Source organism: Podarcis filfolensis (genome assembly GCF_964270895.1).
Source record: "Podarcis filfolensis genome assembly, chromosome: 12".
Lineage (NCBI taxonomy): Eukaryota > Metazoa > Chordata > Lepidosauria > Squamata > Lacertidae > Podarcis > Podarcis filfolensis.
The window spans coordinates 10,472,870-10,486,884 of NC_139614.1; the positions used below are offsets into that span (position 1 = coordinate 10,472,870).

Below are 14,015 nucleotides of genomic sequence, written 5' to 3' on the forward strand. Positions count from 1 at the left end.
TAAAGGGGTACAATAAAGGAACAGTCACCCACAAACTGACTGAATAGGCTGTTGCTCTTGAAACTTCTGCTCATAATAACCACCTATCTTTGTTTAGGAAGAAAAAATATAGTAATTTGGCTAAAGATTCTGACTCACTGGCCTATTTCACACGACACAGGAAGCCAAACTTTGGCATAGCAAAGACTGTGCAAACATGCAACCACGTGCCAAGGCAAAACCTTAGCTTGGTGTAACAGTAAAAAGAGCTGTAAAAGATGTAAAAGAGAAAAAAGATGGCCGAGAGCTTTTCTCTGGGAACCTGCACATTTACAAAGCCTTACCAAGGTGTAGCTTGGCCTACCATGTTATATGAACCAATTTTGGACAATCAGAACCTGTAGTCTATATAAGAAGAGGTATCTGACCTCTTGCCATAGACGCAAACATATGATTCTAATAAAAATTTAAAAAATGGTGGTGAATAGCATAACAAAAAAATCAACAGTAAAATTACATTTCTAAGTACAAAATATATCACAATTCAGTGGATCAGCTTTATACCCCACAAAGCTGGTATGCCCCACAAAGAAACCTACGGTCTGCAAATAAAAACATCCTGAAAGTCCCAGGCCTCAGAGAGGTTAGGCTGGCCTCAACTAGAGCCAGGGCCTTCTCGGCTGCGGCTCCAATCTGGTGGAACGGTCTGTCACAAGAGACTAGGGCCCTGCGGGACCTGACATCTTTCCGCAGGGCCTGCAAGACAGAGTTGTTCCACCAGGCCTTTGGTCAGGGCGCAGCCTGACTCCCTCCTCTGGCAACCTGCACAGAATTTTGCTTAATGGTTGCCATCAACTTGATTTTAATTAATTTTTATAATGAAATACTTTTAGAATGTTGGTTTATTTGATTGTTTGATTATTTGATTGTTGTTAGCCGCCCTGAGCCCGGCTTCGGCTGGGGAGGGCGGGATATAAATAAAATTTATTATTATTATTATTATTATTATTATTATTATTATTATTATTATACATAAACATAGATGGATCACCCCTCAGCAAAAGACTGAGTGAAGAGATCAGTTTAAATGTTAATATTATAGGCGCCTGCCTTATGTTTTACACACTTAGCTCCTTATCCAGCTAAAGATAAATCCATGAAAGGCAGTTTCCAAGCATGCATGACCCTGGCTGAATCAGGACAGCTGTAGCTAATGATAGTTTTTCTTAACTGGCTACCTAATGCACTGGTGACAGAAGCCACCAGGCAGCTTTTCCAGAAACCCAAGAAGGTAATTTGTGCACACATTTTGTGTGAGGTCGCTTGAATAAGCACTGGCAGATGATGCTTATGTGAACTTCACTAGTCAAGCACTGAATACTTCAAAAGACTCAGTCTTGGGAAAGACCTTGACCTCTTTAGCATGAAGGAATTATCTCCCAAGGCGTTTCACGGTGTCTTTGACATAAGCAGCAATTTGCAAGCATAAATAGGCTGTGGTAATTTAAATAAGAACTTGACAGTTCTGCTTATTCACATTTTGTGCTTTCCCTGATTTTAGCCGTGTTTTGCTCCAGCCTTCCCACAATCCTTGTCGCTACTATATTGTAGATTTTATCTATTAATATGCTGTGCTGAACAGATAATGCTGCAAGTGAAATTATCTCAAGTTTCAGGAACTTATTTATGGTCATTAAACTACTGGGGGCCCATGCTTTCACCCAACAAAACATAAAATCGCTACATTTAGCTGAATATGCACATAATAAGGCTATTTAAGGCTTGGACAGATAAAGCTTCTAGCTTTAGTATTTTCAAGGCCATCTAATCTGTCCACTTGGAAAGTCATTTATGGCAATATGAAACTGCAGCCCAGATGGTTGGTTCTTATAAAGTGACACTATACAACAGATTTTCTTACAGTGTGCTAGAAAGTGTGTGTATTTTCAGCATATTGCTTTTTGTACAATTGCAATAATGAATATCACCTGATCAAGCAATGGTCCTCCATGCCTGAAATTAATTTTCTGCATACATAATGCAAATCAGTGGTGCATCCTTTTATGAATGGGCACCTTGCATAGAGTCAGCACTGTCAGCAGGAACAGCTGGGCAAAAAGAAGTGTGAGTGCCAATCACAAACATTTGTGATACTTCACGCACACATTCCAGGAAGCCTTTTTTAAATCACAGATCCCAGCACATGTGCAGTGCTTATATGCACTGAAATATGTTTGCTGTCAGCACTAATATAACTTAAAACTTAAATATGCCACTAACTATATTGATAGATGGGATTTGATCTGCTTATGTCCCTTGCCCTCTAAACCAGGCACCCCCCAAACATGGCCCTCCAGATGTTTTGGGACTACAATTTCCATCATCCCTGACCACTGGTCCTGTTAGCTAGGGGTGATGGGAGCTGTAGTCCCAAAACATCTGGAGGGCCATGTTTGGGGGGTGCCTGCCCTAAACAATTTCTAACAAATTCAGATGCATTGGGTCAAACCCTGATTGGTCCACTCCTCATTACCTTATCATGAGACCGTGGATTCAAGCCTCTTGCAAGTGTCTGTTATTCCCACCCAAGATCTGTGACATGAAATACTGTGCAAATCTTTTATTGTGGTGACACAGCAGACCCAGGTATGGTAGAATGTCTTAGGGTAATGCAACACAATAATGATGGAATTGTATTTTCCTCTTGTGTTTCCTTAGCTTTCCCCCCTGTTTTGGAAAGCACAGATGGAAACTGGGTGGCCCTGCAAAACGTCAACTTGCCTCGCCCGCGAATGCTTGCCAAACCAAAGAGCCAAGTGTTCAAAGCCTTGGAGAGTGAATCCAGCGTTGTATCTGCTTATGATGAGATGGGCTCCGATAGCGAAGACGACTATGACTGGAACGTGGCTTTGAACAAGCTGCGACAGAGACCCAAGCAGCTGTCAAATTACGCTGGCTCTCAGTGCAATGCTGAATGGGAGTGTGGCAATGAACTGTACCAGCCTGTGGCCTCCCCATCATCTGGGCTGTTTACCAACGCTGAGGCAGTGTACTCTGATTCTGAAACATCCTCAGTCAGTTCTTCAAGGGAGGCTAGGGAGCCTAGCTGTCTTCCTTGGATGCAGAGGAGAACTTGTAACAGTAAACCCAGAGAGGAAAAAGCACAATTCCAGGAGGAACTAGATGTGAACTTTAACCCACAAGCTACCAGTTTAGACTATTCAGATAGCAGTGAGAGCGAAGAAGCCTATCATGACTTGGAAAAGAGGTCCAGGAGGTGGAAAAAAGGCAAGACTCAATCAGAGGATTTATGCAAAGGCAAAAACCGCACAAAATCGCACATGAAGAAATTGAGCACAAGTCAGGTAATTAGGCTTCAATTAATGCAATGTATTGCCTGCAAGTATCAAATCTATCTCTGTTGTTCAGAGTCACAAGAACACGGTATTAATCCTCATTGCTCATGTTTTATGTCATGGTCAGGATTGCGCCAAGGACAATTGCAGTAAATAAACTAAGTTAATCTGGTACTTTTCCGTACAGGAGGGTTTGGAACCATATGATACATAAACTTCAAGGATTGCCTCCCTAGTAATGAGTACAGTATTTGTAGTCGTGCTACATACAATGAATACCGTATTTGCAGCCATGCTGTGTAACAATGCCCATTTTGGCTTGCATACTTACAGTGATTCTGACCTTCATTCTCATTCCCCAAATGCCACTCATAGGCTGTGGAAACTACTCTGAAAACAGGAGGCACCCCCTGGTTTTGGTAACCTTGATCACAAAGAAGTGACCCATGTTGTCATATATAACTGACTATGTGGCATATCGTAAAATTTAATGGCTTGAAGAGTGGGAATGTGGGGGTGGGTTGGTGTGGCACTGCCTTTAGTTTGGTGAATGGCCAAGCTGATATGCCAATCTTGATATGATTTTCAAAGTCTTTGTATTTTGCATGCAGGTTTTGTTTAATGCAGACAGCATGAACTGTGTGTGTTTGTGGGTGACACTTATCAGAATAGCAGCTAATAGGAGGGGGATTTAACCCTTTTGCCCCGCGCTGTGGTCCTATGGAAAATCCCTGAATCTGGTATTAGCATACCTACCTGCAGTGATCCTGATAATTTTCAGCCACTCCCACTGATGAAATGTGGAATTTAAAAGCCTGCCCATTAAATTCAATGGCACATTTAGTTCAGCACTTTGTAGCCCCTTGAGGCTAAACGAGACAGAGGGGAGAGCATTACCCATAGAGCCATCGTTGCTCTTGAGTGTTCGGCTGGGGGTAAGAACAAGGCTGCTTTAAGTTATTTAAATGTATACTAATTTAAAATAGTCTGCTGCTAACAGTGGAGCAGGGCCAACATATTCCAATGAGCCACCCAGCCACAGGCAAGCATAGTATGGAAATCGGATGTCATTAATACTTCACAATATTACACCCATTCTGCATTTTATTTTACTACAAAGCACAGTTTCGGTCCATTCTACTATTATTCATAAAAGGCTTGTTATGTTTAAAGAGAGAGAGGAGGGAGCGGGCACACATATTTTAATAAAGCTTTTCCTTAGTAAGTAACAATATTGAGCTAATGGCCTCATCAGTTATTTTACACGTTAGACTATTAGCAAGATTGCTACAATTAGGACACTCAATTTTTTTTATTCCCCAGCTTCCACTAGATGGTGCTTTTAGCTAATATACTGCGGGGAAATCAAATTTTAAACTGCAAGCCAATTCAGAGCTTTTTTCACTTTGTGCTTAGGATGTTGCTATGCTCAAGGCTAAGAGAGCTGCTGGCATCTCATATCACATACAAGATGGTTGTTCATGTAGCATCTAACGGGCAAGAGCCATTTAGTAAATCAAATGTGTATTTTGTCAAAGTTCAGATTACATTTCAAGAGGTGGTTTTTTAAGAAAAAAATTAACTTTTCATGTGACGATAACTTTAGCTGGTCCAGCTGGGAACAGGTGTAACTTTTCACTTACTAGAGTTAAATGAAAGAGAGTGAAATTAGATGATGTACTTTTGAAAAGTTTTATATGTAGATAAAAACCTCACATTAATAGTCATAGGTACCATGAACAGATGCCATTATTGGGTGACTTGATTCTGTCTTGGGGTTTTCCTTTGTGTCCCTCACTACTCAGATCACAACTTTTTATTTCTCTGACTTGTTATTTTTCCTATGAAAGTGCAACTCAGAAGGACTTGAAGCCATGCATGTGGGCCAAATTTTGTGGGATTTCCTTCCACTTGAGGTCAGATAGCCCCTCTCCCTCTTGAACTTCGTTCCGGTGTTTGCTGAATATTTTTTTATTCCAACAGGCATTTTAATTTAATTCTGATTTTATAGTTTCAACTCATTTTTAGTCTTACTGTATTGGATCTCCCATACACTGCTTAGAGATGGCTGTGATTAAGCAGCATGCAATTTTAAAGAAATAATTAATTAGATATATTCCCTTTGGGAAGTCAAGGAGAATAGATTGTTTTTAATGTTCATATCCCTTCAAACTCTACAATTCTATGATTCTATGAAATGCACCATTCTATCTCTGGAGGAAAGACGTTCACAGTTTTACAAAGACAAAAATTGTTCGGGGTGTGTGTGAAAGAGTTTTCTGAAAGAACAGAACATTCAAAACAGCACTGACACAGACAGGTGACATTCCTTGCACTGATGTCAAAAGGTGCTATATAAAAAGCATTTCTGACACTAGCACAGCTACAGTCCACAGGACAATACTTTCCTTTTTCAGAGTAATTTGATTTAGTGCTTGAGCAGAGATTTCCCTAGCAGTCTGAACAAACCATGTCTTGCCTCTGTCTGCACAGTTAACTTGTTGAAAGCTGCTTTAAATTTTTTTTGTGTGTGTATATAAGTTTGATTTTCTTCTCTTTGAGATGCATTTGCTTTGTCCCTCTTTTTTTTAAAAAAATAAATCTTTAAGGCATCTGATGATTTATCAGAAACTGACATAAGCAGTGAAGACCATCAAACCAAGGCAGACCCTATGGAAGAAAAGCTGAAGTCAAGGTTATATGAACTGGCTGCAAAAATGAGTGACAATAGGGAAACCTCTTCAGAGGAACAGGTATCAGAGCCAAGAACAGAATCTGAGAACCAGAAATCGTGCTTATCTTCAGAAGACAGTGGCAAATGCATTCAGGAGGAGCTAAAGAAGGTAGGTAGTGCCTGGTGGTTGAACGGTTTGCAAACACGGGTGAATATGCTACTGGGGCAGGAGACATGCTGTGTGTGCCTAGAAGCGGCGGTTGCCATGAGTACAAGTTGTGATTTGCCAGCATCCACATCCTAGCCAATGTATATGCAGTCACCATGTGGCTGGCGGCATTACATTGTTAAGTGTCCGCCTCATTTCCTTGTAGCTGCTATGAGTAGCATGTTATGACTGGGTGAGTGGTTGCCAGTGTTTTGGGTGATGTCCCCATTTGATGGCAACATTATTCTTCAACTCAAGAAGGCGATTGGGAACATTTGTGTTCAGATTTGTGCTCTTTGTTCATTCTTTTGGATAGAAGCCTTTCCCAAAGATTTCTTTTTAAAAGATAGATAGATGATAGGTAGATGATAGATAGATAGATAGATAGATAGATAGATAGATAGATAGATAGATGAAAACAAATACATTTCTGGTTCATTTCAACGATCTGGGCAGTACAGTGCTTCAAAGGTATGTATACAAAAGCACAAGAATGAAATAAGACATAGAACTCCCATTAGTATATTGTTCCAATCTCCATTCCTGCAGAACATAGAGATATTTTAAGTGGTAAATGGTGGTGGTTTTAGAAGTGGCAGCTTCATTCAGTTAGATGACAGGAGTAAACTCTATGATCTGTAGAAATTCAAGCTTTGATAAATCATTTGGTGTGATTAAGCAAATAGCATTCAATTGGCTATTAAAGTTTAGTCACTAATTAGTTACCAAGACTGATAACAAGTAACAACTCTGGAACAGATGACTCATAAAGTTCCTGTCATCATGCAGTCCGCACAGATGGATCTGTTTCCTCTTTCCTGCTCCAGAGTTTATGAAACATGAAAATTCTGTTTTTATTCCTGGCTTGTTTGCAAAACTAGCACATGGTTTGCATAGAGGTTGGAACGACTCTGGCTTTAAGATACTAATGCTAATCATTTAATTTTTATTATTATTAAAATGTGTAACTCACCTTGCTAGGCTAAATACCAACTCAATGTGACTTTAAATATCTATCTATCTATCTATCTATCTATCTATCATCTATCTATCTAATCAAACAAAAAGGCAGCAATCAACAGAGGCGAAACGGAAAAGCAAAACCAAGGATTTACCTTTTTTCCTTGAAAATGCTTGCGAAAATAATAAGCTTGTTAGTGCCTGCTTAAAAGTGAGCAATGAGACACCAACCAAACCATTCTGAGGAGGTTGTTTCATAAACTGGGTGCAACAGTGGAAAATCCAGTTACCTCACCCAGCAACTGAAATTCTGACACGTGACAAAAAGGGTCTTAATGACAATCAGACAACTGAAGCAAGCAGTGCTCATTTGAAATCGTGATCTTTTAGGCCTAGTTGTGCTGCTACACTACTTAACCTTGAGCTTATTTATTTGAAAAACCATTTTGGTGTGATGTTGTGATGGAAAGTACTTCACTTTATAAAATTTGATTAACTGCAAAGTATTCAAGTTAGGTGTTTCATCCTCACCATGAATGAGCTTTTGCCTATTACATTTTACGCTTAAGAGAGAAAGTCCTCTTTTGCTGTAGAAACTTCAAAAAACTGCCTTCATAGATACTGGTTTTTTAATCCAACATAGTCTAGTGATAAATTGTTCAGTTGGTTGAGAGCATTTCATCCACTATAAAAGTTGATTTGCTGTGTTAATGAGCGAACAAGTATTTCAAACAACAGCAGGCGAACCCTTTAAATGATCTTCCATTTTAATTACTTTTATTACTGTAATGGGGCAGCAAGTGACAATGAGAGGGGGGGGGTAACAAGCAGATGGAGAAGACCCACAAAACTACTCTACTTCCTGCCCACGATATACCTACAACTGTGTGGGATAGCTCCATGGTGGAACAGCTCCCATTTCCCTTCTGGGTATGCAAACCATGTTCAGCTGAGGGCAGGATAATAACCTTTAATGGTAGGTTCAAACTAGTACACATTTTTAAAATCTTTTTATTCTGTCTTCCCTTCACTCCATAGCTCTTGCCCAGTGAATTGTGTCTATCACTATCTAATTCCTCTCTCCTCTTCTTTTCTAAACTGCTTTCCAACTACCTAGGAAAAACAAAAGGCTTTTGATCTCCATCTTAAACTCCAGTTTTTAACCTCAGCACTTCAGCAGGTGAGACTGGACGATTTTATGTGTGCTAGTGAGCATCATCTGAAATAATCACTCTTCCATGCATTTACTCGTATTCTGAGGTTTGCAGAGTTTGAATATGATAAAAAGCAATTCTAATAATGCATTTCTAAGTTGCTTCTTAACTGTTCTGCTCACCATTCAGATAAAACCTATTGTAGCAAAAGAAAACAATAACAAAGTAGTCAAACTTTTGCTTTGTATGCTGCTGATAGTCAACCTGTTCATTTTTCCTAATCATAAAACATGAGCCAGACTTCTGGGCTTGAGGGCAGTCAAGGTCCTGTGTGAGTGTCTTGGGCCAGTTGGTGGATGGATGGTGGCTAACAGATTGAGGTTGAATCCTGACAAGACAGAAGTACTGTTTGGCGGGGAGGGACAGGGTGTGTGTGGGTGTGGGGGACTCCCTGGTCCTGAATGGGGTAACCTTGCCCCTGAAAGACCAGGTGCGTAACCTGGGAGTCTTTTTGGACTCATAGCTGTCCATGGAGGCGCAGGTCAATTCTGTGTCCAGGGCAGCTGTCTACCAGCTCCATCTGGTATGCAGGCTGAGACCCTACCTGCCTGCGGACTGTTTCACCAGAGTGGTGCATGCTCTAGTTATCTTCCGCTTGGACTACTGCAATGTGCTCTACGCGGGGCTACAACTAATCCAGAATGCGGCAGCTAGACTGGTGACTGGGAGTGGCTGCTGGGACCATATAACACCAGTCCTAAATGATCGTCACTGGCTCCCAGTATGTTTCTGAGCACAATTCAAAGTGTTGGTGCTGACCTTTAAAGCCCTAAATGGCCTCGGCCCAGTACACCTGAAGGAGCGTCTCCACCCCTATTGCTCAGCCCAGACACTGAGGTCCTCCCTTTGAGGGTCTTCTGCTGGTTCCTTCACTGCGAGAAGTGAAGTTACAGGGAACCAAGCAGAGAGCCTTCTCAGCAGTGGCACCCTCCCTGTGGAACGCCCTCCCTTTAGATGTCAAGGAGATAAAGAATTACACAAATTTTAGAAGACATCTGAAGGCAGCCCTGTATCGGGAGGTTTTTAATGCTTGATGTTTTATGTTTTTAGATATGCTGTAAACCACCCAGAGTGGCTGGGGAAACCCAGCCAGGTGGGCGGGGTATAAATAATAGAATTACTATTATTATTATTTTATTATTTTATAATAATAATAATAACTATTATTATTATTATTCTCCCCCTTCCCAAATATACTGGAATGCCAACTTGTCCTTTGCTTGCAGCTAAATGTCTTAGGTCAGCCTGACTTCTGACCTAAGACAGTGACAGTGACAAGGCTGGACTCTTCTGGGGGCACTTATTCTTGCTACTACATAGTAAAAATAATATATATATTTCTGGCTGGAGAAGAGAAGTGTGACTCCAATTTTAATTTGGAAAAATTGTGCCTTGCAGTCAGAAATGTAGAGAAAACTGCTTAGAAATACAACAATATAGATGTAGGAGGTTGCTTTATCCAAGGGCAGACTATTTGGGGTTCCTTAAAGCCTGTTGATGCCTCCTTGTTGTGTTTAGATGGTACAATTTTGGCAGTATAATCAGTGCTATTTTTCTAGAAAATACCTCCTTAAACACCACCTTTGTTCTCTTAGAATGGCAATGGCACCCACCTGAGAGGTGCCAGAACAGGGGTCTAGTGAGTTCCGGCTGAAAAAATGCCCCAGAGTATTGGGCTCAGCACTCAGAAAGTTTGCTATTAGTTCTAAGAAACTAGTTGGCACAGACATTTTTACTGTGAGACTTAAAAGGAATGCAAATTGAAGGAATGAAAGAGAGTCAAAGGCATGGTATGAAGTACATTTCAATCCCCCCCCCAATATTTTTGTGAAGTCTGAAGTGAATTGCGTAATTCCAAGAATGATGAATCAATGTACAACCTGTTACCACCCCTTAGATGAAGACAACAGATATTGACTGAAGAACAGCCACACTGCTGTGAACATGATAAAGCACCTCAATAATGGAGCTTGTAATGTGTGCATGGTGATTTAAGGATGTGGTCAATACTGCCAAGAACCATTAGAGATGGAAAAGATTTTTATGCACTCATTCTGTGTGCCTCATGTTGATTTGATGTTTCCTCAGAGATAGCGTAAGTCACTGCATAAATCACCGTTGAATTCAGAGTCCAAGGTTCCTACTATCGCACTCAGCTATGACCAAAACTTTAGGAGTAATGGCCCAGTCAAAGTTAAGCACTTTTCTGTCCAGTTTATTTAAATGGGTTAAATTTAAGCGCATTGAAATCTCTCCCATTGAAATCAATCAGACTTAAAAGTGACAGCATCACTGACAGGTGCAAAGAAAACCAAAAGTCTGTCCTTAGTTTAAATTGGTTTAAGGAGGGGAGAGAGGCCATCAGTTTTCAGGAGGGTAGGGTGTTGAGGCCGCCATACTGGGGTGCCCACTATATTGCCATGAGACCTTTGCTTAGCAGTGCAGTGTGTCTAGAGAGGGGGCATCCTGGATGTGAGTACAAAATAGTGCACATCTGAATGCAGATGCTGCTTACTCACATTGAATTGGTTTTCAATGAGAGTCACATAAAAATGCACAGCCCTACCGACATTCTGATACAACTGCATCCTAATTGGAGCTCAAGAACAGCAGCCCAACTGCTTTGGCAACAAAGATCCTCTTCCTCTTGTTCCCTTTTTGAGCCTCATCTAAAAACAAAACAAAAACAAAAAAAACCTGCTTAAAAGTGGGATATTTGGAGTGGAGCATGGAAATATTCATAGAGTTCAAATACCCTTTAAAATCAGGTTCCAGTGCAATAATGTATGATGGAACTTCAATATCAGGCATGCAAATACAATATACCAGTACCACAACCACTTAAATATTGGTAACTATATAAATGAGGAAGTTAACAAGAACTTTCTGTAGTACAGAAAGCAAAAGTGCTGGTTTTCCCTGAAACTACCTCTCATACTCTACTGCTGTCCCATTCTTTGCTGGATCTCCTCCTGAATTTACTGGTTTCCATTCACAAATGTTATCACCCCGTAGTTTCAGTGGAACCAATTTTAAGGGATCTCAGGGTTCAAATTGGCACCATTAACCTTTCAGCTGGCAAGTAACAAGAACAGACGGGGGGAAAGGATGTATGGGAAAGATCTCAGCCTAATGCTATTTGCTACATTCCTGTATTCATGAGCAGCCTCTTTGTCATTAATGGAATTACCAGTAGGTAGGAACAAATGAATCGGTTTCTGCCTTCCCCAGGTCAGTTTCTCAATCATAGGGCCAGTCCCTTTTAAGCATTAAAAAACCCATCATTTAAATTGTCTGTGATCAGCAAATTAGGTTAGTTCACTTCAAAATGTCTCCTCCATCCCTACTGGCAGGTCATCAACAGTCGCTGAAGGTCTCTGAGTCAAAGCTAGTTCCAGAGGGGGGAAGGGTCTAGCTCAATGGAAAAGAGAAGGTTATAGGTTCAATCCCTAACTTTTCCAGGAGGGGCTGGAAAATCCCCTGCCTGAAACCCTGGATAGCCTTCCAGTCAATGTTGACAATACTGAGCTAAATAGACCAATGATGCAAAGACACATTCCCATGTTCCTATCTCTGCAATGACAGCCAGTTGCTAGGACGCCCTCTGCATGGGTTTTAGAAAGATACCTGCTGCCAACCAATCCCCCGTCCTGCGTTCCACCGTGCTTGATGCTCACAGGGTGCCACAGCTGCCACTTGGATAGGTTGCCGAGCTATTGGCTCTTCGTTCCAGCCTATCAGTGGGCGATGCCAAGAATACTTGCCTTGCCCCGGACACTGGCAACCTATGCTATGCTACTGCAGTTAAATGTTAGCAATTGCCATTTGCTTACAGTTAATGCTGGTACAGCTGATGCAGAAGCTTTAGCTAATATTTTGGATTTCGGTACTCTTTAGCTGTGCTGTTGCAGTTACAGATTGCCTAAATGTCTGTCACTTCCCTAATAGTTGCTTAGCTGAGAAACAGAGCAGATGTGACAGCTATCTTTGAGAATTGCCTATTGTAGGTAAGGATGAGTTTTCAGCAATATGAAGAGTCAGATACAGTAAATGCCAGTCGAAAGGGCTTTCCCCACAGTACCAGTTGTCCACCTGTTTACTTGACCTTTCTCTGCACATTCTTATGACTATAAGGGAACGCCTATTCCACCTAAACATTTCAACATTATTCTGATGGCTAGACCTACTTTATTTATAGTAGGAAAATCAGAGCCAGCCTCCTGATTCAGGGTTCTTCCATTACCTTCAAAAACCCACTTTCTCCTGGTGAGTCAAATCATCCAGGTGATTGAAATTATAGACTGGGCAGTTAGAGGCTGAATATAGGCCATGATTTAAAACAGCAACTCAGAGATATGATAGCACAGAGATCTGTTTGTAAAAGCGCCACAGCTTGGAGAAATGGTGGTTTGTGGTTCTTGGTTCTTATGGCCATGTGCCCAATTATTTCTCTTATTCCCTTTATCCCTGCTTTCTGCACAGGGGGTGGGGGGAGGGGGGGAGAGAGAGTTTGTGTCACTGCTTCCAAAATAGGTCTATCAGATAGAGCTGTTCTTCTGGATAACCCTCACTAATGCGTCTCTTCTAATCCACTTTAATGCAATGGATTCTTTTTACAGTAGTTCTAATACTTGCCGCAACTGGTGTTCTCATGATAGGAAGCAGTAGTAATTCATGGGAAATCAAATGTAATATTTCTGGTTAAGGAATGAGAGCATCCATGTCGGTAGTTGCCATTGAAGTTTTGCCACTGACCAATGATCCATTGTGGGATGCCTGTGATAGTCATCTTTTTTCTTGAGTCAGGCACTGGTACAGTCGTACTTTGGTATTTGAAGTGCTTAGTTCACGAGCAACTCGGAACTCAAACATCACAAACCCAGAAGTAGGTGTTCCGGTTTGCGAACTTTGCTTCAGAAGCCGAACGTCCGGCATGGCTTCCACCGTTTCCGATTGGCTGTAGAATCATAGAATCATAGAATCATAGAGTTGGAAGAGACCACAAGGGCCATCGAGTCCAACCCCCTGCCAAGCAGGAAACACCATCAGAACACTCCTGACATATGGTTGTCAAGCCTCTGCTTAAAGACCTCCAAAGAAGGAGACTCCACCACACTCCTTGGCAGCAAATTCCACTGTCGAACAGCTCTTACTGTCAGGACGCTCCTGCAGCCAATCGGAAGCCGCGCCTTGGTTTCTGAACGTTTCGGAAGTCGAACGGACTTCTGGAACGCATTCTGTTTGAAAACCAAGGTACGATTGTACATATTTTTGGAAGTGTTTACACAGTCAATAAAATAAAACCATCATCACTACTACTACTCCATGTAACAACTGGTGATATTCGGGTTGTGTGCATAAGCTCTGAATGTTTCGCATCATTTGTGACCTGTTTATAAAGGATTGCAGCAAGACATAAAGATCTAAGACTTAATAAATATTTTTCAAGTGCTGTCTGGATTATGAAGAAGGAAGAACTCCAGGCACATTTCTTTGAAGACTGAAACATTTGTCAATATGTAGATACTTTGAAGAAAATGTAATAGCTCTGGCAGCTTTTTTTTTTTTAATAAAAAAAATATATAATTAATGGAATAATGGGGCATGGAAAAGAGGCCAGTGAA

At 41.1% G+C, this 14,015-nt stretch overlaps 1 protein-coding gene across 9 annotated transcripts in view; it reads left to right on the forward strand.

The window, feature by feature from the left end:
• Positions 1 to 14,015, forward strand: part of MYRIP (myosin VIIA and Rab interacting protein) — a 260,265-nt gene that overhangs the window by 232,677 nt on the left and 13,573 nt on the right. For 5 of the 9 annotated variants that reach the window (XM_083577732.1, XM_083577735.1, XM_083577734.1 and 2 more), the window contains 3 exons: positions 2,698 to 3,344; positions 5,945 to 6,178; positions 8,295 to 8,357. In XM_083577732.1, the coding sequence (XP_083433858.1) occupies positions 2,698 to 3,344; positions 5,945 to 6,178; positions 8,295 to 8,357 (944 nt within the window). The remainder of the gene's footprint in view (positions 1 to 2,697; positions 3,345 to 5,944; positions 6,179 to 8,294; positions 8,358 to 14,015) is intronic. The other 4 variants (XR_014540110.1, XM_083577737.1, XM_083577736.1 and 1 more) reach the window with 1 other exon arrangement.